We start from the raw sequence: 26,770 nt of genomic DNA, 5'->3' as shown, positions 1-26,770 counted from the left end.
GGGTCTAAAAACAGGAACCCCATCTCTGGGGGACTCCTCCCTGGGAACCCAATTCCCAGGTCCCTCCCTGGTTATTACTAGGAACCTTGCCTGACTAATGATGACTGTCTTCAACAGTGAAAAGTTGCCCAGGCTTGCATTATACAAAGTCCAGCAGTGATGGCTTCTGGCCATGTGGATGAAGTGGCTCAGTGAGGTCAAGAAGAACCCAGATTGTGCCCCAGCGTCTGCAATTCCATCGGTCCCAGACTTTCCGCCAGGAGCAGTCTTCACTGCCTCATCCTCACTCAACACAATAGGAGAGAGGGATGCTTCCCAGCTCCCCCAGCGGAGAAAAGAATTTCCCAGAAGGCTCCACACACCCGCACCTCTCCTTGCATGTCATTGGTCCAAACTGAGTCATACACCCATTTCTGAACCAATCAGTTTGTGTGCACTGGGAGAGAGACGAGAATTACCTTGAGACCAATCCAATCAAACCCACTCTTGTAATGGGGGGGGGTGTGTGTGCCTGATTTCTCTGAAGTCCACGGGCTCCCGTGGGGGGTGGGTGGAAATTATGTCCGGAAGTAACTGGGGTTCAGCTAGGGAGGTCCTGCAAGGTAAGCTCCACCGTGAGACCCCTCCCACAGGACGTGAAGGAGAAGCCAAGGAGCGCTCAGCTCCCACATCCTGTCCTGGAATTGTGAGAGAAGGGGTGTAGGTCTAGGGGGAAGATCTGAGGAGGGTTTGGGCTTTCAGGGCTTCTCTCCTCCCCCAGCCTTTCCAGCACCACACATCCACCCCCACTCCAACAGGAAAGGAGGCAACAAGAAGAGGAAAACATTCAGATGTGTGTTTTTCTTTATTATTAGCGCTCTCTCTGAGTGGAGGGCGACTCTTCCCAGTCATATCTAGGACTTCGAGCTCTTGCTTTTGCTCTTTTCTCCAAATTTCTCATCCAGTGCTTTCTGTAAGTTCATATTCATCGCGTTTTTCTGGTGCCACCGTCCTGCAGAGAGCAGGGAAGGAGCCAACCCAGATCACCAAGAGGACTTCTGGAGTGTCCGGTCCCCAGTGGTGACCCATGTCTCTCCCAGGCCCAGCCCGGAACTCCACGCGCTGCTCTGGTTTCTCTCTGCACCCTGGGGCCAACACACTCAGCCTGGGTAGGGGAGCACCCGCCTCCCACAGCCCAGCACCCCTACGTACCTAGATCGTCCGTCTTCCTGCCATGCCAGTGCTCTATGTCCCTCACTGATTTCTCAATCACCTCGGGGGTGTAGGAGGCCTTCATGAGGCTCTTCGTCTCCTCAGGGGCCCCTGTGGAACCCCGTGAAGAAACCCCCAGAAGCCCCAAGTCAACGGAGGTCAGGCACTCAAGGATTCATACCTGGATGTCAGTTTCCCGTAGGGATGGTGGCGTGTGGGAGGGCGGGCCTGGGTTCAAACACCAGCTCTGGCATTTGTAAACAGTGTGGCCTCAGGCAAGTACTTAACCTCTCAGAGCTTTGGTCTCTTCATCCATTCAAAGGAATAAAATTTTCTTGCAAGATTGGGAAGATTACGTTACTGGAAATTTGCTGGAGCATCTGGCACGGAACAAATAATATCTTTTATTTTCAGAAAATTTATTTCTAGGGACACCTGCGTGGCTCAGTCAGTTAAGAGTCTGTCTTCGGCTCAGGTCATGATCTCAGGGTCCTGGGATTGAGCTCCGCGTTGGGTTCCCTGCTTAGCAGGGAACGTGCTTCTCCCTCTCCTGCCTGCTCGTGTTCTCTTGCTCTCTCTGTCTCTCTCTCTCAATTAAATAAATAAAATCTTTTTTTTAAAGAAAGTTTATTTCTATATTGCATTGTATGTTAACTAAAATTTAAATTAAAAAAAGAAAATGTATTTCTATGTATACAGTTAAAATACACACACAAAGAAATAAGTTATCAAGATCAAGAGTCAGCAGAAATATCAGAGAACCAAATCCCAAAAGAGAGCAAGGATTCAAATGATCAGTTATGGAATATAAGTGTATTTAGTGTTTGAAGTCACGAAAGAGAGAATAAAAGTATCAGTAAAGAATAAGAAGTTACCCAGGGGCGCCTGGGTGGCTCATTGGGTTAAAGCTTCTGCCTTGGGCTCAGGTCATGCTCTCAGGGTCCTGGGATTGAGCTTAGGATTCCCCTACCCTTCGGCAGTGTTAAACTCCTCTGTTAGTTTTTGTGTGTGTGTTTTGTTAGTTTGTTTTTGTTTTTTGTTTTGTTTTTGCGGCTTCTTACAAATAGTATATTTTTAAAAATGACATTTTAATGATTTTTTTCCTTTGATCTGTTGATGTGGTAAATTTATATTAGCCAGTTTTCTAATAACACCGAATTTATCAACCTGCATGTAACAAGTGTAGATGTATTCTCTTTTTAAATTGTGAAAACTGTTGGGGTGCCTGGGTGGTACAACCCTTTGAGCCTTTGGCTCTTGGCTTCAGCTCAGGTCATCAGCTCAGGGTCATGAGATCGAGCCCTGTGTCAGGTTCCACGCTCAGTGCAGAGTCTGCTTGAGATTTCTCTCCCTCTCCCTCTGCCCCTCCCAGTCGCACTCACTCTGTCTCTAAAATAAATAAAAATCTTAAAAAAATTGTGAAAACTATCATCCATGTAGAAGAGTATGTATAATCTATGTGTGCAGTTTATTTTTTTTTAAAGATTTACTTATTTTGAGAGCATGCATACACAAGTGGAGGGAGGGGCAGAAGAGCGAGGGAGAGAATCTCCAGCAGACTCCCCACTGAGCTTGGAGCCCCAAGTGGGATTCGATCTCATGACTGGAGTCAAAGTCAAGAGTTGGATGCTCAGCCGACTGAGCCATCCAGGTGTCCCCAACTCCGTGTGCTATTTAAAGCATAATAGTAATAGCTCCCTCTCCTGCCACCTGCCAGGTTCAGGTCAGGTTTCACAGCCCCTCGGGCACTTCTCCTGCTGCAGTTCCTGCCTTTTGCTAACAGTTCCTCTGCTTGTCTTTATAGTGGGAGCCCCTACATGTGAACCCCTAAGCAGTGTTAAATAGACCAATCTAGGTGGATCTCAGAGAGAAGGTGACATTTGAGTGAAGACCTATAGGAGGGGAGCAGGTCAGCCAATGGATTGCTGGGGAAGAGTGGTCAGGCAGAGGGACCATGACCATGCTGGGTACACTGGCTCTTCCTGGGCTTTTTATTGGGAGCCATTATGGAGTTTCATACATTTCAAAGGATCCATCTGGCTGTTATGTTGTGAGGCTGGTCAGAAGAACACAGTGGGCGTGATTAGTAGCAGGGAGACGAGATGAAGGTAGGATTTTCATGTAAATGGCTCCAGGCTGGTCCTCTCTCCACCAGTCCACACCTGGGCTTTGGAACACCTTTGTACTTTGTAGAAGGAGGGATGACCTGTGCATTCTCCCTGCCCTGCCATCTTGAACCAGTGCCTTTTGCTCCAAGCCTCGGCACCCACCCAAAATCTTGGGCTCTACATCAAGCTCCCAGGTAACCCTACTGTGGAGCCTCTAATTAGATTTAACGTAAGAGGTGGGTCCCATCTTGGCTTTAGTGGTGGGGAGCAATGACTCAGCCAAAGTAGTCCTCTCAGGAACATCCTAGCCAGTTTCCCAAATCAGACCATCTCATACCTCAATGCTGATGAATCCTTCATCAGATTTTTAGAAGCCTACTTGGAATTTCCATGGAGAAATCTAGAGGAGTGGGCTTCACAGCTTGCTTTCTGATCTCTGTTATGCTTGGGATTTCACTCCAAGTTCCTTTTCTTTTCTTTTTTCTTTCCTTATTTAAATTCTAGTTAGTTAACATAGAGTATAGTATTAGTTTCAAGGGCAAAATGTAGTGATTCATCAGTTGCTTAGAATACCCAGCACTCATCACATCATGTGCCCTCCTGAATGCTCATCACCCAGTTATCCCATCACCATCTGCCCTTCCTTCCAGAAACCCTCCTGTGGGGGACCTGCCTGGCTTAAAGGGGCTCAGGCGGTGATGTGGGGCGGAGTCCCAGCAGTGACAGGGTGGTCTGGGCATCCCTGGGGTCACAGGAAGAATAAGTGGTGCCTAAGCGCTGTACTGATCCCGGGCACAGGAGCAGGAAGCCAGGGAGCTGCGGTCTAGACTCTGCCCTTCTGCTGCATGTTGCCATAAAGTTGCAGCACTGTGCAGTCCTGCAACGGCTTTCCTGGGATGGGCCAGCAAATGGCAAAGGCTCGTGGGGACCGGCCCCCGGGGACCATTGAGGGTCTGCTCTACAGGAGTCCCTAAAATTTGGAGTTCTGAAACCCATCTCCTGCCTGACATGAAACAGCTCAGACAGAAGCAGGATGAACACAGAGTTCTGATGCAAACTGGGGATCCAAGAGTGATTGGCTGCTCTTCGGTGAGGGCTCCGTGAAGGACTGAAGGGAGGGGGTGCAAAGTTTCAGCTCTGGGGCTAGCGAGCTGGGCGACATATTCTTCGCATCCCACCTTGAGGGCGCAAAGCCTTCAGGGAGCCAAACAGCGCCACCTGGTGGAGACTGGAACTGTTGACACTGAGCCCCGGGCTCCCGAGGCGCACTTCCGCCGAAACAAGCCTGAGTCCGCGAGCCCCTCCCCCAGAAGACAGGCACAAACAACTCCCTGGCACCAAGTCAACTGCTGATCAGCGGCTGCAAAGCTTCAGCTCTAGGGGAAAGAGGATCTAGCTGCCTTTTTATTTTTATTCTTTATTTTTTATTATTATTTTTCATTTGCTTTCTTATTTTTTCAATTCCTTTTAAAATTTTTATTATTTTTTTTAATTATTAGTGATTTTATTTTATTTTATTTATTTTTGGATCTAGATTCTTTTAACAAGCAGACCAAAACACCCCGAGGATCTAGGGGTTTTTTGCTTTTTTTTTTGTTGGGTTTTTTTTTTTTTCTCCTTTTCTTTTCTGGACAAAATGACAAGATGGAGAAATTAACCCCCTCAAAAAAAGAATAGGAAGTAGTACTCATGGCCAGGGATTTAATGCAGATATAAGTAAGATGCCTGAACCAGAATTTAAAAGAATGATTGTAAGGATATTAGTCAGGCTTGAAAAAATTGTAGAAGACGCTAGACTGCAGAGATAAAGGACTTAACTACAGTCAGGCTGAAGTTAAAAATGCTATAACTGAGATGCATTTTATGGATGCCATAAAAACGAGGATGGATGAAGCCGACGAATGAGTCAGACAAATGAGTCAGTGATATAGAAGATGAAATTATGGAAAATAATGAAGCTGAAAAGAAGAGGGGGAAAAAAGGTAATGGACCACGAAGTCAGACTTAGGGAACTCAGTGACTTATTAAAACATAATAACATTCATATCATAAGAGTTGCTGAAGATGGAGAGAGAGAAAAAGGGGCAGAAGGTTTATTCTAACAAATTAAAGTTAAAAACTTTCCTAATCAGGGGATGGACACAGACATTAAAATCCAAGAAGCACAGAGAACTCCCATTAAATTCAACAAAAGCTGACCACTGCCAAGGCATGTCATAATCAAATTTACAAAATACACAGACAAGGGAGGAATCCTGAAAGCAGCTAGGGGAAAACAAATCCTTAACCTACAAGGAAAGACAGATCAGGTTCACAACAGATCTGTCCACAGAAACTTCTCAGGTCAGAAGGCAGTGGTAGGATATATTCAAAGTGCTGAATGGGAAAGATATGCAGCCAAGAATTCTTTATCCAGCAAGGCTGTCATTCAGAATAGAAGGAGAGAAAAAGAGTTTCCCAGACAAATAAAAAGTAAAGGAGTGCATGACCATTAAGCTACCCTGCAAGAAATTTCAAGGGGGACTCTCTGAATGGAGAAAAAAAGACCCAAAGCAACAAAGACTAGAAAGCACCAGGGAACATCACCAAAAACACCAACCCTACAGGTAACAAAATGGCACTAAATTCATATCTTTCAATAGTTGCTCTGAATGTAAATGGACTAAATGCTCCAATCAAAAGACACAGAGTATTAGAATGGGTTAAAAAGAAAAAAAACAAGATCCATGTATATACTGCCTATGAGGGACTCATTTAGGACCTAAAGACACCTGCAGATTGAAAACGAATCTTTGGAGAACCATCCATCATGCTAATGGACATCAAAAGAAAGCCAGAGTAGCCACACTTATATCAGACAAACTAGATTTTATTTTTTTAATTTATTTTAGAGAGAGAGTGAGTATATGTGGGAGGAAGGGAGAGAATCTTAAGCAGACTCCACACTGAGTGCGTAGCCTGATGCAGGGGTTGATCTCATGACCCTGAGATCATGACTTGCCCTGAAACCAAGAGTCGGACACTTAACCAACTGAGCCATCCAGGTGCCCCACAAACTAGATTTTAAAACAAAGACTGTAACAAGAGATGAAAAGGGGCATTTCATCATAGTTAATGGGTCTATCCATCAAGAAGATTTAACAATTGTAAATATTTATGCCCCAAACTTGGGAGCATCCAAATATATAAATCAATTAATAATAAACATAAAGAAACTCATTGATAATCATACAATAATAATAGGGGACTTTAAGCCCCACTTACAGCAATGGACAGATCATCTAAGCAGAAAATCAACAAGGAAATCAACAAGGAATGACACAACTGGACCAGATGGACTTAACAGATATATTCAGAACATTTCATCCTAAAACAGCAGAGCACACATTCTTTTTGAGTGCACATGGAACATTCTCCAGAATAGATCTCATACTGGGTCACAAATCCGCCCTCAACAACTACAAAAAGATTGAGTTCATATTATGCATATTTTCAGGCAATGCTATGAAACTTGAAGTCAACCACAAGAAAACATTAAAATACATGGAGGTTGAAAAATAGCCTACTAAAGAATGAATGTGTTAACTAGGAAAGCAAAGAATAAAAAGAAAATACATGGAAGCACTTGAAAATGAAAACGCGACAGTCCAAAACCTTTGGGATGCGGCAAAGGAAGTCCTAAGAGGGTAGTATATTGTAATACAGGCCTTCCTCAAGAAGAAAGAAAAGTCTCAAGAAGAAGAAGAAGAAGAAGGAGAAGGAGAAGAAGAAAGAAAGAAAGAAAGAAAGAAAGAAAGAAAGAAAGAAAGAAAGAAAAGAAGGAAGGAAGAAAGGAAGAAAGAAAGAAAGAAAGAAAGGTTGGTTTCTCAAATATACAACCTTACACCTAAGGGAGCTAGAAAAGGAACAGCAAATAAAACCTAAAATCAATAGAAGAGGGGATTCGAGCAGAAATAAAGGATATAGAAACAACAAAACAGTAGAACCGATCAATGAAACTAGAAGCTGGTTCTTTGAAAGAATTAATAAAATTGATAAACCCCTAGCCAGACTCATCAAAAAGAAAAGAGAAAGTACCCAAATAGACAAAATTATGAATGAAAGAGGAAAGATCACAACCAATGCCTCAGAAATATGAACAATTAAAAGAGAATACTATGAAAAATTATATGTCAACAAACTGGGAAATCTGGAAGAAATGGACAAATTCTTAGAAACTTCCAAACTACCAAAACTGAAACAAGAAGCAGCAGAAAATTTGAACAAACCTATACCAGCAAAAAAATTGAATCAGTAATCAAAAATCTCCCAACAAGCAAAAGTCCTGGGCCAGATAGCTTCCCAGGGGAATTCTGCCAGACATTTAAAGAACAGTTCTTCTCAAACTGTTCCAAAAAATAGAAATGGAAGGAAAACTTCCAAACTTTTCTACAAAGCCAGCATTATCTTGATTCCAAAACTAGACAGACTCTACTAAAAATAGAATTACAAGCTAGTATCCTTGATGAACATGGATGTAAAATTCTCAGTAAAATACTAGCAAGTCGAATTCAACAGGACGTTAAAATAATTATTCATGATGATCAAGTAGGATTTATTCCTGAGCTGCAGGGTTGGTTCAATATTCGCAAATCAATCAACGGGATACACCACATTAATAAGAGAAAAATGATAAGAACCATATGATCCTGTCAATAGGTGCAGAAAAAGCATTTGACAAAATACAGCGTCCATTCTTGATAAAAACCCTCAACAACTCGGGGAACCTGGGTGGCTCAGTGGGTTAAGCCTCTGCTTCAGCTCAGGTCATGATCTTAGGGTCTTGAGATCGAGTCCCACATCCAGCTCTCTGCTCAGCAGGGAGCCTGCTTCCCCACCACCACCCAGTCTGCCTCTCTGCCTACGTGTGATCTCTGTCTGTCAAATAAATAAATATTTTTTTTAAAAAACACCCTCGACAACTCAACAAAGTAGGCATAGAAGGAACATACCTCAACATCATAAAGGCCATGTACAAAAGACCCAAAGCTAATATTATTCTCAATGGGAAAAAACTGAGAGCCTTTCCCCTATAGTCAGGAACAAGACAGGATATCCACTCTCACCATCACCATGTAACCTAGTACTGGAAGTCTTAGCTTCAGCAATCAGACAACAAAAAGAAATAGAAGACATCCAAATCAGCAAGGAAGAAGTCAAACTTTCACTATTTGTAGACAGCATGATACTCTGTAGAAAAGCCGAAGGAGTCCACCGAAAAAATTGCTAGTTCCAGAATTCGGCAAAGTCACAACATATAAAATCAATATGCTGACATCTGTTGCATTTCTATGCTGCAGTAATGAAGCAGCAGAAAAAGAAATCAAGGAATGGATCCCATTTGCAATTGCACCAAAAACAGTAAGATACCTGGGAATCAACCTAACTAAAGAGGTAAAAGATCTGTACTCTGAAAACTACAAAACACTTACGAAATTCAAAAGGGCACAAAGAAATGGAAAAGCATTCCATGCTCATGGGTTGGAAGAACATTGTTAAAACATCTATCCTACCCAAAGCGATCTACACATTTAACGAAATCCCTATCAAAATACCACCACCATTTTCACAGAGCTAGATCAAACAATCTTAAAATTTGCATGGAATGAAAAAAGACCCTGAATAGCTAAAACAATTCTGAAAAAGAAAAATAAAACTGGAAACATCACGATTCTGGACCTCAACCTCTATTACAAAGCTGGAGTTATCAAGACAGTGTGGTACTGGCACAAAATCGAACACATGAACCAATGGAACAGAATGGAGAACCCAGAAATGGTCCCCAAACTGTATGGTCAACTAACCTTCAACAAAGCAGGAAAGAATGTCCAATGGCAAAAAGAGAGTCTCTTCAACAGATGGTTTTGGGAAACCTGGACAGCAACGTGCAGAAGAATGAAACTGGACCACTTACTTACACTATACACAAAAATTAATTCTAAGTGGATGAAAGACCTAAATGTGAGACTGAAAACCTTCAAAATCCTAGAGGAAAATTCAGGCAACAACCTCTTTGACCTCAGCTGTAGCAACCTCTTACTGACATCACCAGAGGCAATGGAAACAAAAGCAAAAAATGAACTATTGGGACTTCCATCAAGATAAAAAGTTTTTGCACAGTAGAGGAAATAATCAGCAAGACTATAAGACAGCCTACAGAACGGGAGAAAATATTCCCAAACGACATGTCTGATAAAGGGTCAGTATCCTAAATCTATAAAGAACTTATCAAACTCAACACCCCAAAACCAAATAACCCAGTTAAGAAATGGGCAGAAGACATGAATAGACACTTTTCTAAAGAAGACATCAGATGGCTAACAGACACATGAAAAGATGCTCAATATCGGTCAGCATCAGGGAAATACAAGTCAAAGCCACGATGGGATATCACCTTACTATGTCAGAGTGGCTAAAATTAACAATACAAGAAACACCAAGTGTTGGCAGGGATGTGTAGAAAGGGGAACCCTCTTACACTGTTGGTGGGAATGCGAACGAGTGCAGCCACTCTGGAAAACAGTATGGAGGTTCCTCAAAAAATAGTAATAGAACTAACCTACAACCTAACAAATGCACTACCAGGTATTTACCCAAAGAATGCAAAAAATACAGATTTGAAGGGGTACATACACCCCGATGTTTATAGTAGCATTATCAACAATAGCCAGATTATGGGGGGAGCCCAAATGTCCATTGACTGATGAGTGGATCAAGAAGATGTGGTGTCTATATAATGGAATATTACTCAGCCACCAAAAAGAATGAAATCCTGCCATTTGCAGTGATGTGGATGGAGCTAGAGGGTATTATGCTAAGCAAAATAAGTCAGTCAGAGAAAGACAGACACCATGTAATTTCATTCATGTATGGAATTTAAGAAACAATACAGATGAACACATGGGAAGGGAGGAAAAAAGGAGAGGGGAAACAAACCATAAGAGACTCTCAACGATAGAGAGTAAACTAAAGATTGGTAGAGGGAGGGGTGCAGGACGAGTCAGATGGGTGATGGGTATTAAAGAGGGTACTTGTTGTGATGAGCACTGGCTGGGGTGTGTAAGTGACGATGCACTGAATTCTACTCCTGACACCAATATTTCACTGTATGTTCACTAAAATTTAGACAAAAAATCAAAGAAAGAAACCGAACAAAGAAAAACTACATAGTCCTTATAGAAAAAAAAATGATAAAATGTAATTTACAGATACTGAAGGAAGACTTGAATTAATGGGTCTACACATCATATCTGTGGATGGGAAAATTCCTTATCATAAAGATGACCATGGCCCCTCATTTGAGCTGTAGATTCAACAGACTTCCAATTAAAATCTCAACAGGGTTTTTGTTTTGTTTTGTAGAAATTGACAAGCTGTTCTAAAATCTCTATGGAAAAGAGGTGCCTGGGTGGCTCAGTCAGGTAAGTGTCTGCCTTCTGCTCAGGTCATGATCTCTGGGTTCTGGGACCCAGCCCTGCATCCTGCTTCTCTCTCTCTCAAATAAGTAAAAAATGAAAATAAAATCTGTATGGAAGAGTCAGGGACCTCAAACAGTCAAATATTTGCCAGTGGTGGTGGTGGACAGGCAGGCGGATATCTGCCCAACCAGACACCAGACCACCTCTCCTACTTGGTCACTAAAAGCATAACAGTCGACCAATGGGTAGAAGGCAGAGCCTGGAAACTGACCCCTGTGCACGTGGGAACTGGGTGAACACCAGTGATCCCACTGTGGGTCCCTGGGGGAAGGGCTGAAACTATCCAGTAAAAAAGGTTCTGAGATCATTGGTAATCCACATAAAGGAGGAATTAAACAGGAATCCCTGCTTCTCACTGACAACAGAAATCGACTCCGGGTGGATTAAAGGCTTAAATGTGAAAAGCAAAACTAAATACTTTAGAAGACTATATAAAAGATTTTCTTCATGACTCAGTGTGGGATCGGATTTCTTCAACCCACTCTCCCTGGAACCTTCTCGTGGAGGAAAGAGCAACTCCATCCTCTACGGCGTTCAGGTCAAAAACCTTGGAATCGACCTTAATTCCTCGCTCAGACACCCCAAGCCCATTTACTAGCGTATCCTGTCCTCCAGCTTACACAAATACCCAGAATCCTACCGCGCCATTACTCCCCTGGGCCGCCATATTGCCCAACGATGCCTCCAGAGTTGTGCAGGGCCCCCGGCCCTGCTGCCTAGACAAGCCACCCTCATCTCTCCCACCTGCATTTTTGCCGTCCACTCCTCACTGTTCTCCCTCCTTCTACCCCAGCGCCCCCACAGCTATCCCCTTCGGCAACTAGAATGGGTCTTTTCACCAACAGTGCCCTTCTCCCGCTTGAGACCCTCCCCTGGCTTCCCCACCCCGCCAAGGAAAGAGGCTCTCTGCTGCCTTCCCCACTGAGCCCATCTCCTGTCTGGTTTCCTCTCTGGTTCAGCCACAGCCTGGATCAGCAAGGGCAAGGCTGAGGGGGTGAATGGAAACAAGAGGGAGGTCTGGGTGAAGCCCAGCGACACTAAGGCTGAATACAGCCCGAATTCACGGTGCTTGTCAATGTCTGGGGTATAAATGCTACTGAGGCCAATGCCATGCCCATCAGTCAGGGAAAATTTGACAATGGGTTCTTGTGAGCAGGTGGGTGCAGGCCGGTTTGCGCCGGTTCCAGCACCACCCCGGGCCCAGCTGCCACGGTTGTGTTTCTCAGCCTGGAGAACCGTGCTCAGATGACTTTTAGATAATTCTTTTATGTTTGGGTAGATGTTACCGTACGAGGCTGTGCGTACCCTCGGGTGATAATTATTACAGAGGCAAGTGGAAGGCAGGAACCCCGAGGCCCAGAATAAAAGACAATCTGAGCTGCCTTCTCTCTCCCTCTTCCAGCACCTCCCCTTCTCCAGGCTCAAAGAAAGAACCAGAAAGGCTTCCCATGGCTGTCTGGTTCCTTGGGTGACAGGGATCTGAGCCCGGTGAGGAGGTCTGCCAGACCCTGGGGCACAGGAGAGGGCCTGGCAGAACAGAGGGAAGAAAAAAGGGGACCAGAAGAACGTCATGTTTGGCAATGAGGAGAGACTTGAACGTGGGGCCCCAGAGAAGTCCCTGGGAGCGGGCTGTGGACCTCCAGCTGAGCCGGCCAGTAAACCACTTTGGGAACGGGGTCATAGCTGGGGAGGTGACCCGAAGCCAAGGAAAGACTCTGGGGCTCTGGAAGCAGGAGAAAAACGGATTTGAGCTCTCATAAACGTCCTGGTACCTAGAGGTCTTGAGCAAACTGTTTCCAATGAGCCCGTGAAATGAGGCTAATAGCCATGAAAAAACAGGATGACGGCTGACCCTCAGGAAACACTGTACACTGAAGTCCGAAACTCCAACCCTCCCTTCTCCCCAGGCTGTGCCAGCACAGCTCCGGGAAGGGGAAACAATGGCCTGCCGGCTGCTCGTTTCAAGCCCCAGGCCAAGCGCCTTCAAGTGGCATTTCAGAGTCCTGTCGATGACCCAGTGAGGGCCACACCGTCATGACTATCCCCACGGTGCAGGAAGGTGACCGCGGCTCCGAGAGGGGAAGGATTCTGCCCGAGGCCACACCCAGGAAGCAGGAGAACTGAACTTTGAACCTAGGAAGCCTGATACTGTCACTGTGAACAGAGGTGCCCAGGTCAGGGGTGCCCGGGCCTCCCTCTGGCAGACTAGGACACCGGAGGTACCTGGGGAGTGAGGAGCCATTTGCCAGCTGGGCTCGATCATCTGCACAGTGGGAACAGATTTGCCCGGGGCCTGGACATTCCCAGCACAAGTTACAGGGCCCAGAGAGGGCCCTTAGTGGCCACACAATGACTGTCCCGTGTCCCCAGGAATGTGTCCTGGGTCTCAGACCCCATAGGGGTCCAGGAAGGTATGGTTTGGGGACCACAGGTGCTGACAGCCCCGACCCTTGCCCCTTGGCCTGACCTTGAAACAGGTTTGATCGCATGTTGTAGCCCAGGTCATAGTAGTCTGAGAAGATGGAGGTGATTTCCACGGGACTCTGGGTCCTGCTGGGCCATGAGTTTGCCCTCTGCTGGCCCTCAAAGACCTCACTGACGGCCCTTCGAGCCTGCGCAGCCAGCCAGGGAGAAGAGACAAGGGATAGAGAAGCAGGATCAGCCCCTATCTCCCCTCCAACTCCTCCTCCCTCTCACCCGCCCTCACCATCCCCTACCCCACCCCTACCCTGCAACCTTGAGCCAGGCCCAGGGCTGGGGAGCTGGGAGAGCTGAAGACCCTCCACCCCTCACACCACCCCACCTCCCACACGGGCACTGGGGAGGGTAACCATCATAGAACCTCCTCCCTGCTTTGAGCGCCTACTGTATACCATCGGAAGAGGTCTTCATAAGGTAATATGACCCCTGCCATTTTATAAATGAGGAAGCTGGGCCTCGGGGCAGGACGCATGTGTGGCCACAGCTGGTGAACTGCAGAGCCCCACTTGCCTCTAGAACAGAGTCATCCCCCAAGTCCGCTCTGGGCCCCTGAGATTTCACTGGAGCCTACTCCTTCTTGTACCAACGAGGGACCTGTGAGGCTCCGAGTGACTGAGCTCAGGCCTAGGAGCCAGGAAACCGGGGTTCAAGTCCCAGTTCTGCGATAACGCAGTGGCTGACATTGGGCAAGTCTCTGGGTCTCTCTGGGCCTCAGTTTCCCTACTTGTAAAATGGGGATGAGAGCAGAACTGGATGGTCTTTGAAGTAGCTTCCTGCTCTGATAGTCACTGGCTCAGGGACACCTGTGATGTGTCAAAGCTAGATAGAAAAACCAAATCTCAGGGCACCGGGGTGGCTCAGTCATTAAGCGTCTGCCTTCAGCTCAGGTCATGATCCCCAGGTCCTGGGATCGAGCCCCGCATCGGGCTTTCTGCTCAGCAGGAAGCCTGCTTCTCCCTCTCCCACTCCCCCTGCTTGTGTTCCTCTCTCCCTGTGTCTCTCTCTGTCAAATAAATAAATACATAAAATTTTTAAAAATAAATAAGAAAAAGAAAAACCAAATCTCTCAATTCAAGCCCAGGACAGCACAGGCCAGAGAGACAGCTGCCAAAGCTGGGAGGGCAGGGGGAGACTGTGACCACAGAGCCAGGCTCAAACTGGGATAAGATCTTCCAAGTAGGACAGGACATTCAGGATGGTGGCCTTCCAGATTAGCAGGCGGGTGTGGTCGCCACACCTTAAAGATGACAAAGTCGAGGGGAACCCTGCCCACAGCCTTTGTGATCCTGGAAATTCCACCTGCTCAGGGCGACCCCAAGCTGATCATGTCCCCTCTCTGAACCTCTATTGTACCGTATGTTCAAAAAGAAGCTCTAACTCGGGCCTGGCCTAGTGCACAGCAGTCACTGTGGGGGTTGAGATGATGGCCCAGTGCACAGCATAGTCACAAAACTGGACACAAAACTTTGACAGAAAGTCTCAAAACACCAGAGCAGGAAGACCCCCTAGCATTTGACCAGAAATAGGAATTTTATCTCAACTTTCAGGTGATCAGTAGTAACTTTGTGGAATCATGCATCAGGTCGGGGGAAAGATGCCGGCATTGACTAGTGATGTCTGCCATGCATACAGTCTAGGAAAGTTAGGATATGCATGCCATCGATTTGTCTGCCTGATCCAGTCCAAACGGCCTCATTTGCAGAGATAGAGACAAGAGCCCAGAGAGGGGAAGTGAATTACCCAAAGTCGCCCAGCCTCCAGGGGGCAGAGCCAGGATTCAAACCCAAGTCTTCTGATCCCCAGTCAACAGCATCTCCTTTAGGAGACTTGCTCGAGTAAAAAGCATCTCATCCAAGAGCAGACTTATAACTGGAAAGTCAGTAAGGGCCAGGACCCCAGAATATGTTGGCCCAGCTTGTATCCTTATCCCATAGAACTAGATGAGTTTAATTCACTGAACCCCTCTAAGCCTTGGGCTCCTTATCCACAAGATGGTGTTAATAATACCTTTCTCACGGGGAAGATCAAATGAATCATTTTCTGTGAAGACTTGCTCTGCCTGGCACCTAGCAAGGGCATAGTCAATGCTCCTCTCTAATGATACTATTGTAGGGCCCTGTGCTCAAGAGCAGGCTCCTTGGTTGCGGGGGGGTGGGGGTGTCCCCGTGAGTCTCCATGTGTAACCCTCCTTTTGCTCCAGCCCCCGTGCCAGCACGGGTACCTGCTCCTCCGAGACAAGGTCATCCACCACGTTGCTCCCAAACTTGTGACGAATGTTGTCGGGAATGATGCTGCTTCTCGGGCCCTGGGCTCCTGTGTTGGGGCCTTCCTTCAGCCCCTGGTTTGGCTGAGGCCCCTCTCGGAAGGAAGTCCTACTCTGCCTCAAGGAGGGTCTGTAGCCTCCCTTCCTTGGGGACCCACACTGTGGGTCCATTCCCGGGGACAGACGGTCGCTGCTGATGACCGATGGGGGTGGAGTCTGGATCTCCTCCGGGTGGACCTGCCATAGGGGGCTGCCTCCCCGGTGCAGGGTCTGCTGTGGGGAGACTGGGGCCTGGTACTTGAACTTGGAGGTATTCAAAGGGCTGGGGGCAGTTCTCCAGGGTTCCGTGTCCTGCTGGTCTTCCTTGCTGTTCAGACGGGCCCTGGGCAAAGTGGTAGTACCTGAATAGGGGCAGAGAGGGAGGGAGGGAAGGAGGGAGGGAGGGAGACAGACAAGTGCACAGTGAGGGGTGGGAAGGGAGACAGTGATGGGAGTGGGGAGGAGGAAGAGACAGCCCCAGAGCCCCAGAGCAGCAAAAGAAGGTGAGGGAAACAAGGGACCCCATGAGAAACTGCTTTCTCTGCTCCTTTTGCTGCCTCTACTCTTGCTAGGACCTGGACCCCCCTCCATCACCCCACTCCCCTGCCCCACACACCCAGATGGGCCTTACAGAACAGACAGTACATGTGGTCCTCATAAAGTTCAAGGATTTAATGATTTTTTTTTTTTTTTTGGAGTCTTCCAACACAATAGATGGTATCTAAGGAGTGTCGTGAACATTTTCCAAGACCACCGACTCACCAAGACCCCTGGCTCCAGGTGTAAATGACTTAGAGGGAAACCTAAACATGCATTTTTGTTCCTGGATGCCTGAGAGGACAGGCACTGGACCACCGTCCTCAGTACAAGCCCCAGGCCCCGTGCAGAGACAGGACTCACTCTCCTTTCCTTTCTGAGCCTCCCAGACACTCCGTATCTGCACACACTCTCTCTGTCTTCAGTAAACTCTGCTCTCACTTCCTCTGGGCATGCACTTGACTTCTATACTGTGCAAAGCCAAAGACCCTCTTGGCTGGTCCTGGAGGAACTCCTCTGGGTCCTGGGACCCAGCCAGTCTGGATCAAAGAGACGGGCACAGAGAGAAGTCACGGGATCCAGAAGCACAGGTGAGAAATCAGGAGAGACAGAGGAACGAGATAGTTCAGTCTGCCAAGCCTCCCAGCAGACGGGATCATCCCACGTTGTTTTAGACAATAGGAGGGGCAACCTTGAGGTCTAGCTGTGTGACCTTGACGTCTCTGAGCCTTAGCGGACCTAGCTCCATCTGATTCGTTCCCTTCCCCTCTTGGAACCCCCCAGCCACCCAGTGAAGGAAACCACAGCTGTGGGAGCTGGCAGAAGGCATCTTGGCTTTTGACCACGTCACGGAGCTGGATGGCCAGGTCTTTGCTCTGCCTTCAGAGCTGCCGCCCAGCCCCCACTTCCCTCTGCTATTGTCACGATTCAGGTGGCATCACCCCAGCCACTTCCCCGCTCTCACACCTCCACAGGTCTCCCCTTCTAGCCCTGACTCCCAGCCCCAGAGGGCTCTTGCTCCCAGCCTGCCGGCCTCCTCCCTCTCTTCACCCAACCCTGGCTCCCACCAAACTGGCTGTTCCTTCTCCCCACCCGTGCCCTGTCCCCTGCCACCTCCCATGTCGGCCCAGGCTGGTTCTGCTACCTGAGGGCACACCCCTCTTTCTCCATGAGACAAAATCCTATCCCCTTCTGCTCCTTCTAATGCCATCTTGTCAGGAAGTCCTCCCTGACACCACCCCACGCTGGCCTGGCCGAGGGCTCCACACCCCTCTCACAATCCTGGGCTTTCCCTTTCTCTGTCCGTCCCCGTGGGCTGCAGACCTCCTCATGTCCCCTCCAGGATGGGAGGTGGCGTGTGGCAGCCTCACTGAGGCAGGTCCAAGGGTGAGTGGATCCTGGATCCCCCTCAGTGCCCACCAGACAGCCCTCTGCCAGTGGAAGCTGTCAGCCAGCTGGGGAGTGGGGGGCGGCCGCTGAGGGGGGGGCGGACCCAGAGGAACACTGTGCCTCGTCAGGGCAAGACACCATTTCTTTTCATGATCACACCTCTGACATCAGGCGGCCTCTGACGGTGTGTGACCCTTTGTCTAACCCAAAAGGTTTTCTCTTTGTGGTGACTTACTCCCATAAGTAACAATGTATCTGACAACCAGCCTCAGGAGACTCAATTTATGTAACATGTTACTTGTGATCATACCCGGGTGTGTGTGTGTGTGTGTGTGTGTGTGTGTGTGTGTATAAATTTTTCCTTACTTATTCTTTCTGGTATTTTCTGAGCAAAATACAGAAGAGAAGCCCTTCCCCCCACCCCACACATGGCTTGGTCTCACCCCCTGCTTCCCCATCTTCAGTCCCAGGCGACAGTAAATACATGTGGTGAGCTGCCCTCCAAAATGTTCTAGATGGTTCCTCCAGGCCTCTTGAAGTGTTCATGGTTTTGCTTTGCTTTTGTTTCTAGATGAGATTGGATTTTACGGATTGCTTTGTAACTTGCTGTTTAAAAGCGTCCCACTGAGGTGCCTGGGTGGCTCAGTCTGTTGGGCATCTGCCTTCGGCTCCGGTCATGATCCCGGGGTCCTGGGATTGAGTCCCGTGTTGGTCTCCCTGCTCAGTGGGGAGTCTGCTTCTCTGCCCTTCCCCTGGCTTGTGCTCTCATTCTCTCTCTCTCTCTTTTGCAAATAAATAAATAAAATCTTAAAAACAAAACAAACAAAAGTCCCACTGGGCCTTGGGGATTGACCTGTTGCTGCAGACATAGACCTGACTTCCCTTTCAAAGGGGCTCAGCAGCAGTCCCACTGTTGAGCATTCTGACTGCCCCAGGCTGCCTTTTCAGAACAGGCTGCTGGAAAGCAGCAGGTCTTGCCCGCCTTTGGTGGTTTTAGTTCCCTCTCACCAGACCCTGCACGGTGGGGATGTGCGGAAAAACCCTTCCCAGGGGCCCTGGAGACAGAGAAAGCTGATATCCAAGCCCGCCTGCCTCCTCCTTTCCTTCCCACCTCCCTCTCCCCCGGCAGTGAAATCAGACGCCCTTTCATTCTTCCTCCTTCGTCATCGTCATCGACACAAAAGGTAGAGGGAAAAACCTGTTCAGCTGACCAAAAAGTCTCCCGTCCTTCTAGTCCTGGTGCTGCCCCAGCAAGCAGGCAGCCAAGCAAACGGGAGCCTCTGGGCACACCCGAGGCTTCCAACATGGGGAGGGTAGAGGGGGACAGGCATGAAACATGCTCGGCACACTCAGCATCCGCCAGCTCCGCCATGGTCCCTCCATCTGCTTCTGGGGGCCCTGCAGCCCAGCACAGTGAGGGGCTCCCCCTGGGGTCCCACAGGATGTGGGGCTCAGGACTCCAGCGACAGAGCTCCCGGTTTCCCCCAGGCTGTGCTCCCGACTGCCTCATCCATGAGCACGTTATAGCAGAATTCCCTGCTCCCCCTGCCCACCCTCCGGGGTGATGAGCGTCTCACTGGCCGAGTCCTGGCTTTGAAGGCTGATACTGACCCAATTCACACACTGAGGGAGCACCTACGTCAGGTACTGTGCCCAGCACTGGGGACATGAAAAGGAACCAAAGGGCCAACCCCTGTCCTCTTGGAGCTCAGGGTTTGTTGCATGAATGAGTGTGGCCAGGTGGCCCAGGAGCCTCATTGCAGCTCTGCCCCATCCCTTTGGCAGGAAAAAGGGCAAAGCGAATCTAGCTTCACTTGCTAGTGTGAGGTTCAAACAGTCCGTGGTCAGTTTTCCCAGGTTGGCCCTTAATCAGAATCCCTCCCGGCCAAATCCCCCACCCATTACATTTGCAGGTCCTTGTGCCCCTCCCGGCGCCTGCATCTGAACCTCCTTGGGAGAGGCTGGGATCCGAGGGTTTAACAAGCCTGGGTCCTTGGTTGTTGGAGACGGCTTCCAGCAGCCACTTCCCCCCAGTCTCACTGGATGGCCACTCCCCATGGGGCCCCTGTCAGAGCTGACCTGACCCAGTGACTCCTGCATTGAAAGCAGAGCCCCCACCTCGGGGATCAGACCCAGCTGCCTCTCCTGCCTTCCAGCCATATTCCCTGGGCTGCACCAAAGCACCAGGCCTCTCACTTCCCGACTTTTGCCCACACTGTTCCCTGTGCCTGGAATACTCCCTTCACCCCTCCTTGGGCCACACCACTCCCTGGGCTGGGCTCACTCAGGACCGACATGCACCTTCTTACCACCACCACCTCCCCCCGCAGCTAGCCCCGGCACCCACCGGGTTCTCCCTCACCCCTGCACTCTGGGTGTACACTTCCCCTCTGAGTCCCACAGAGGGACAAAGCACTGGGGTCACAGTCCCTGGCTGGATGGGGGGGTGGGTGGGTAGCAATATTCCCCTCCCTTTGATTTCTGTCTTCACACAGAATGCAGAGGAAGTCAGGGCCCCGCAGTGGGTCTAGAGGCCCAGGCAAGACTGAGGGAGGAGGAGAAAGGCATGTTCCCTGCTGCCTACAGGGCCCCCATCCAGAAGCTCTGGTCCCTGGTCAGCCTGTCCTACCTGCTTGGTGGCCCAGCTCCATCAACTCTTGCTCTGGGATATGTAATTCCAAGCTTAGCCCTGTAGACAAAGAAACACATTTGGTCATCTCAGATAACACGCAGTCTACAGGGAGGCTTGTGGCATCTGTCCAGCCCCTGATCAGAGGGCCCTCCATGTTGTTTCCAGTCCTCTCTGGTACTCAGCAAGCCCCCCTGCTACCACACCCCCTCCTCCCTGGCCTGCCTTCTGGACCCCTGCAGACTCTGCTCTCTCGGAAAAACCCAGGTCACTTTCAATGCCAGTGCCTCAAAGAACTTTCTCGAACAGCCTGGGGCCCTGAGCTCCTCTTGCCCTTTGCACCCTCTTCCTTCCACCTTGTCCCCCCTTTGCACCACCCAGTGCTTCCCTGGGATCCCCCAGCAGGCCTCTGGCTGTCAGAGGCCTTGCCCCAATATCCCTGTCCTGGTGGCTGTTTGCCTCCCTGGAAGGAGGACTGTGTCCATTCTAATAGCTGGTCTTTCAAGCTCCAGGGAAAGGAACCGTTTGGCCAACATAGGAGAGCTGAGATCAGGAGCCACGCTGCTGGGACCTCAGTCTTCGCTCCACAAAACAGGCCTTTGGACCAATTCTGAAGAGTAGTTCTGGCATCTCCAATAGCCCCTGGGGCATTCAGGTTTGTGTTCCTTTTCCTAGTGATCTTCTTATTCAAAATATCTGGTTTCACTGCAGTGTCTTTAAATCTCGTAATATGAAAAAGTGAAATGTTGTGTCGCATGCAGTGAATGCTTCGTCCCTAGGACTAAGCAGAAAGTATCTTTGGAATAAGGAAAACATAGAAGTAGCAAGTCAGAGCCGGAAGGGGTCTTTGGGATCAACTAATCCAATCCCTTCACTTTATGGATAAAGAAACCAAAGCCCAGAGAAGATGAGTGACTTTTGTTGGGTCACCCAGCAAGCTGGTCTGCTGGTAAGCTCAGAGCAGACTAAGAACCAGATCAATTTTAGTCTCTGTCAGTTAAGTCTCTGACTTTGGCTCAGGTGAGGATCTCAGGGTCCTGGGAAGTGGGGAGCCTGCTTCTCCCTCTCCCTCTGACTCTCCTCCCACTCATGCTCTCTGCCTCTCTCAAATACATAAATAAAATCTTTAAAAAAAAGAAAGGATCAATTTTATTCTTTTTGAAAAATCACAAAACAAAACACCTTATTAATGTTGACACTTAATAATTGTGTAGTGATAACTGTGTGATTGTGAAGCTTTGGACAGGACTCCCTGTGATCCCCCCCATTCTTACACAGCATTAGCCCTCCCCTCCACCATCCCATCCCCCTGAGGGTGGGCTGGACTTTGAAGCTTGCTTTTGATCAAAAGAACATGACAAAAAAAAAGAAAAGAAAAAGAAAAGAAAAGAAAAGAAAAAGGGAGGATGTCACTTTGAGATTAGATTAGTGACTTCTGTCTTATTCAAACTCTCTCTGGCTCTTCTTGGCCTGTTTGCTCTGGTGGAAGCAGCTGCCATGTTTTGAGCTGCCCCATGGAAAAGCCAACAGCTCATGAGGGACAGAGACCCTCTGTCTAATAGTCCTCAAAGAACTGCATGAATCTTACCCCCCGAAGGAGCATGGGAGTGGATCCTTCCCCGGTTGAGCCTTCATATGAGAACACAGCCCAGCTGACATATTAATTACAGCTTGTGGGGGACCCTGAGCCAGAAGACCCAGCCAGGCTACACCCAGGATCCTGACCCATAGAAACTGGAGAAAATAAATAGATTTGTACTTTCTTTTAAGCACATAGTCTGAAGTTGCTAAGCTTTGTGGTCATTTGTCATGCAGCAGTAGCTCACTAACATATATTTTGGGACGAAGAATGGGTTGCAGCTATGACAAATACCCCAAAATGCGGGTGTTCATTTGGAACTGGGCAGTGGTTGGAGCGTGGGTGGATTTTTAAGAAAAAAAAGGCTTAAATTGCCTTAAACAGATAATGAGTGGAAATCGGGACTTGGAGGATGCTGCCACTGCTGGTACAGAAGAACATGAGGAACATGTTCTGGAGGAAGATGTGTCCTTGACTCTGTCATTGACAGTTATGTGGAAAGCAGAACCCGTGACTAATGGGTATCTAGCAAAGGAGATTTTCCAGGCAAAGCAGGGAAGTTGTCTCCTGGTTTCTTCCTGCTTGTAGTGAAATGTTAGAGAAGAAAGAAGCATTGAAGGAAGGACCATTAAACATAAAAGAGGCAGGACTTTCTAGTTCTGGAAATTCTCATCCTCTCCAAGCGCCAAAAGATGCTAACATTAAGAAATGGCTTCAGAGCACTGTCAGGAAAAGATAGCCAAGGGTGTGACTGTACCACCTTTTGTTAGAAGTTTATAAAGATAAGGCACCTGGTTGGCTCAGTTGGGCGTCTGCCTTCCACTCAGGTCATGATCCCCAGGCCCTGGGATCAAGCCCCACATTGGGCTCCCTGCTCAGTGGGGAACCTGCTTCTCCCTCACCTCCCTCCCCTGACTTGTGCCCTCTCTCTCTCTTTCTTAAATAAATAAAATCTTTAAAAAAAAAAAAGGAAACCTTATAAAGAGGAAAAGCATGTTATTCAGTCACACAGAGGACCCTTTAAAGAGATAAGGATGTACCTGACAGACCCCCAGTGGGGTAATAGGGCCCTAGGAAGCTTAAGGGTGCTGTCTCTCTGCAGAAGCCCCAGGAGAGAGGACCGTAGTTGTTGTCTAGTGGGGCGAGTCCCTGTAGGCTTCAGTTAGATGAACTGTAGGCTTCAGTTGAGAAAACCATATTGGCAAAAGCACTAGCAGCTTGGAGCAAAGAGGGCAGAGACAGTACAAAATGGGAGAGACTAGTGGACTCTCAAATTCTACCAGTAGAAACATATGCTACTCAGTACACACACATGCTTTTATTCTATTTACTTATATTACATTACATTATTTATTTTTAAAAGGATAATTAGGGAGTGGAAGCCAGTACCTGTAGGGCAGAGCTGAGAACCATGGAGAATTACTCCCAGGCCTTGAAACCCAATCAGGAAAAGTTCAACATTTCCTTGGCTGGATTTCAGAACTGCTATGGGCCAGTGACTCCTTTGTGTCTCCAGCGTCCTCATTTTTGAATAGGGGTGTCTATCATTTTTATCCCAGCTCTGCCACACCATTTCATGTTGGGTGTGCTCAGAATAGGCAGCTTAGTTTCAAAACAGGTAGCTTAGTTTCATAAGATCTACTGCTGGGGAGGGACTGAGCTCAAGAAATCACACCCAAGGAGTCTCATCCCTGCCAGGGCCTGATTTGTAGAACCAGGTTCTAGATTTAGAGCTGATGCTGTCATGGAATGAACCCTTTCGAGATCTCAGGCAGAAATGAATGTATTTGGCATATGGAAGGGCTGTATATTATTGGGGCCTGCGGGGGGGGGGGGGGGCTAGATGGCAGTTGACATGGCTTCCAAGGATCCTGTTCTTGCTATTCACACCTTTGTATCATCCCTCCCCTTGAGTGTGGGCTGGACCTGTTGACTTGGCTTCTAACCCAACAGGATGTGTGATGGGATGCTGCTTCCAGGGTCACTGAAGATCGAATATAGATTGTGACTCTGGCTCATTCACACTCTCTCAGGCTCTCCTTGGCTCACTCACTCTGATAGAAGAAGGGTCCGTGTCATGAGCTGCCCTCTGGAGAAGTCCACAACCAGGATCTGAGGAAGGCTCCTGGTCCACAGCTCCCAGGTCAACAATCCATGAGGAATGGAGTCCTAGCATACGCATGGCCCTGGAAAGGGGTCCTTCTCTAGTTGAGCTTTGATTATTATGCATCTGTATTTCTGACCCAAAGAAACTGAGATTAAAAAAAAAATCTTACGGGAACCTGGGTGGCTCTGTAGGTTAGGCATTTGGTTTTTGATTTTCAGCTCAGGTCATGATCTCAGGGTTATGAGATTGAGCCCCACATCAGGCTTCACGCTGAGCATGGAGCCTGCCTGGGATTCTCTCTCTCCCTCTCCCTCTGCCCACACCCCAAATTAACTAACTAACTAATTAATTAATTTTAATTGTTCTTCTTTTAAAGATTTTATTTATTTGACAGATAGAGATCACAAGGGCAGAGAGGCAGGCAGAGAGAGAGGGGGAAGCAGGCTCCCCACTGAGCAGAGAGCCCGATGTGGGGCTTGATCCCAGGACCCTGGGATCATGACCTGAGCCGAAGGCAGAGGCTTTTTAAAAATGTTCTTAAAGCCACCAAGTTTTGGAGTGATGTGTTACATGGCAAGAGATAACTGATACAGCTCATATGTTACACCTTCTCACAACTAGTAGATGGGTCTCTCTTCCTAAGGACTCCGGTGTTCGGAGAAAATATGAACTCCCCCTCTTTCATAGATGGAGAAACTGAGGCTCGGAAAAGACATGGGACCCCAGCCAGGTGGCACTGAAACCAAGCCCAACATCTTCTGTTTCCTTCAAGCGAGCTGTCTGCTCCCGTCTCCATTCCCCATCCCCAGCACCCACGGCTGTGTCCCACCAGCCCTAATGCTACCCACAGCTCCCAGCAGCCTGGACTGGCTTGAGCAGAAGTGCAGACTCACTGCCAGTCTCTGGTCTGGAGAGAAAGGTCCCAAGAAACGTCAGTCAAGGAGGATGGGGGAGGAGGTCCAGTTGCTTCTGGGTACTCTTCCCTCACGAGCAGCCCTGAATGGAGAGAGGGAAGATGAAATCCCTGGTCCCGGGAGACCCCCGCCCACCTCACAGGTCTCTGCCTCACCTCTCCACTCTATCTCATAACATCAGAAAACACGTGAACCACTCTGGTGTGCGCTGCAGCCCAGGAGTGCAGATCCACACTGCCGAAGCTCTGGTTAAGACCCCTGAGTGGTTGCTAGGGAGGAGCCGTCCTCTGCTCCTGGAGTCGCCATGGTGAGCACTGTTCATGGGGCTCTGTTACCTCACAGGGCTCCTAGGCCCATCCTAGGGAACTGAGGCCAGGGAAAGCCGGGTACTGGGGGGCAGGGGGGGGGCGGGGGGAGGCCGGGGAGGGGGAAGGAAGAGTCTTCAGACATCATTCACTCTCTCATCCACTCAAAATGTTTCCAGGGCCCCCTACGTGTGTCAGGTTGCGTGTCAGGCAGTGGGGGCTTCAGTGCCATCAGGTGGAAAGAAAGTTCTTGGGACAACAAAGGATTGAGTTGAGAGCGTGATGAGTTTTGTCTGGGGAAGAGTCAGGGCTCTCCAAAGGGCCATTTGAGCTGGGCTTTGAAGGATGCATAGGAGTTTAACAGCTTAGGAGGGACTTGAATATTAAAGGTGTGGACGTGTTTATGAGCATAGATATAGATCAAGAGGAGCGGGGAGGAGAGCGAAAGGTGCACCTGGAGCTCTCCGAGCTGGATCAGAGAAGGGATGAACGACTGAGCATAAAATGAGAGCAGGATGGGTCAGAGAGAATCTGCTCTCCCCCGCTCGAACCATGAGGGCTACTGAAGATGAAGAGCTCAGTGGCTTCCGCAGCTGGTGCCAGCAGCAACTCAGTCCGGTCTGGCTGTTGCTCAGCAGGGGCGGGGGTCTAGAGGCGGCTTCCTCACGCCAGCCTTCCAGGGAGGGGCTCCCCGGGAGGCAAAGACCGTGGCGACACTCAGGGCCCTTGAGTCTGGGCCTGCCACTTAAAAAAAGGGTGACTTCGGCTGGATTCTTTGGCTGAGCTTTCCTTGCATGTGAAACAGACACAGCTCACCGCCAAGGGTAAGAATGAGGACTGCCTAGTGCATTGCTTGCCACAGAGAGATATCGCCTGTAACTCACAGCTAACCCGGTAAGTGACTCATCAGCAAGGCCTTCAGAGGACACCAGGCTCGCACCCCTTCAGCCACCTCCACCTTCCGCCCCGGCCCCCAGTCCAGACCACCACCACCTCTTGCCTCCTCACTGGTTTCCTGGGATTGCTCTCACTCCCGTATTATCTATTACTGAGTGACAATATTACAGCAAATTTAGCAGCTTCACACATTCCCTAGGGCAGTTGCTGGGATCAGGGGTCTGAGCATGGCTTAGCTGGATTCTCTGGCCCCCTCAAGGCTAAAGCTGGCATAACAAGGACCGTATGGAGGCGGGAGGGGTCAGCCCTAGCTCTCTTCCATGCAGACCCCGCAGGACTTCAGCCTGACCCAGTCCAACACCCAGTCTCTACGACATTTACTGAGCACCTGCCCTCCCCAACGCCGGGCTGGGGACTGGGGCATGTCATCGATGGACTTGGTCTCTGACCCTCAGTGGCCTTGTCTTTGCCCAGGAAGGCTGCCCAGTGGAAGCAGGGGACCCCTATTAGGTAAAGCCAGTGGGAAAACAGCCCTCCTGAGGCACTGCCCAGACATTGGACAATGGGACGACCCTCTTTGTGCCCGGACTCTGGACATAGACAAGGGCCCGAGCTTAGGATTTTGTCTCAAATTCCAGCTTTGTCTTTCCCAGGGTGCCCAGTAAAATAAGCACTTTGAGCTGAGCCTGTGGAAAGTCAGTGCCCTCGGCCCTACCCACCTTATGAGTAATAGGCTCCCTGTTCATGTGTCCTGCTCACGCATGACCTGGGACGGAGGACTGCCCTCCCCTTGCTCATCACCCCCCACCCATGT

At 48.9% G+C, this 26,770-nt stretch overlaps 1 protein-coding gene across 1 annotated transcript; it reads right to left on the bottom strand.

The window, feature by feature from the left end:
• Positions 1–893: 893 nt before the first annotated feature.
• TEX33 (testis expressed 33) lies at positions 894–20,186 on the bottom strand. The gene is made up of 5 exons (XM_046010658.1): positions 20,155–20,186; positions 15,519–15,961; positions 13,284–13,428; positions 1,192–1,302; positions 894–991 (listed from the first exon to the last, which is right to left on the bottom strand). The coding sequence occupies exons 1-5, from the start codon at positions 20,174–20,176 to the stop codon at positions 894–896; spliced, it is 819 nt and encodes a 272-aa protein (XP_045866614.1). The 5' UTR covers positions 20,177–20,186.
• Between the last annotated feature and the right edge of the window lie 6,584 nt (positions 20,187–26,770).

The sequence above is a fragment of the Meles meles genome, chromosome 7 (assembly GCF_922984935.1).
Source record: "Meles meles chromosome 7, mMelMel3.1 paternal haplotype, whole genome shotgun sequence".
In the NCBI taxonomy this organism is placed as follows: Eukaryota; Metazoa; Chordata; class Mammalia; order Carnivora; family Mustelidae; genus Meles; species Meles meles.
This window is presented reverse-complemented; position numbering and strand designations above follow the sequence as displayed.

Coding starts and splice junctions, on each gene's coding strand:
- TEX33 (XM_046010658.1), bottom strand. CDS start 20,176: ATGGAGCTGGGCCACCAAGCAG. Junction 13,429..15,518: donor ACCTTGTCTCGGAGGAGCAG/GTACCCGTGCTG, acceptor CTGGCTGCGCAG/GCTCGAAGGGCCGTCAGTGA. Junction 992..1,191: donor CAGGAAGACGGACGATCTAG/GTACGTAGGGGT, acceptor TGCTCTCTGCAG/GACGGTGGCACCAGAAAAAC.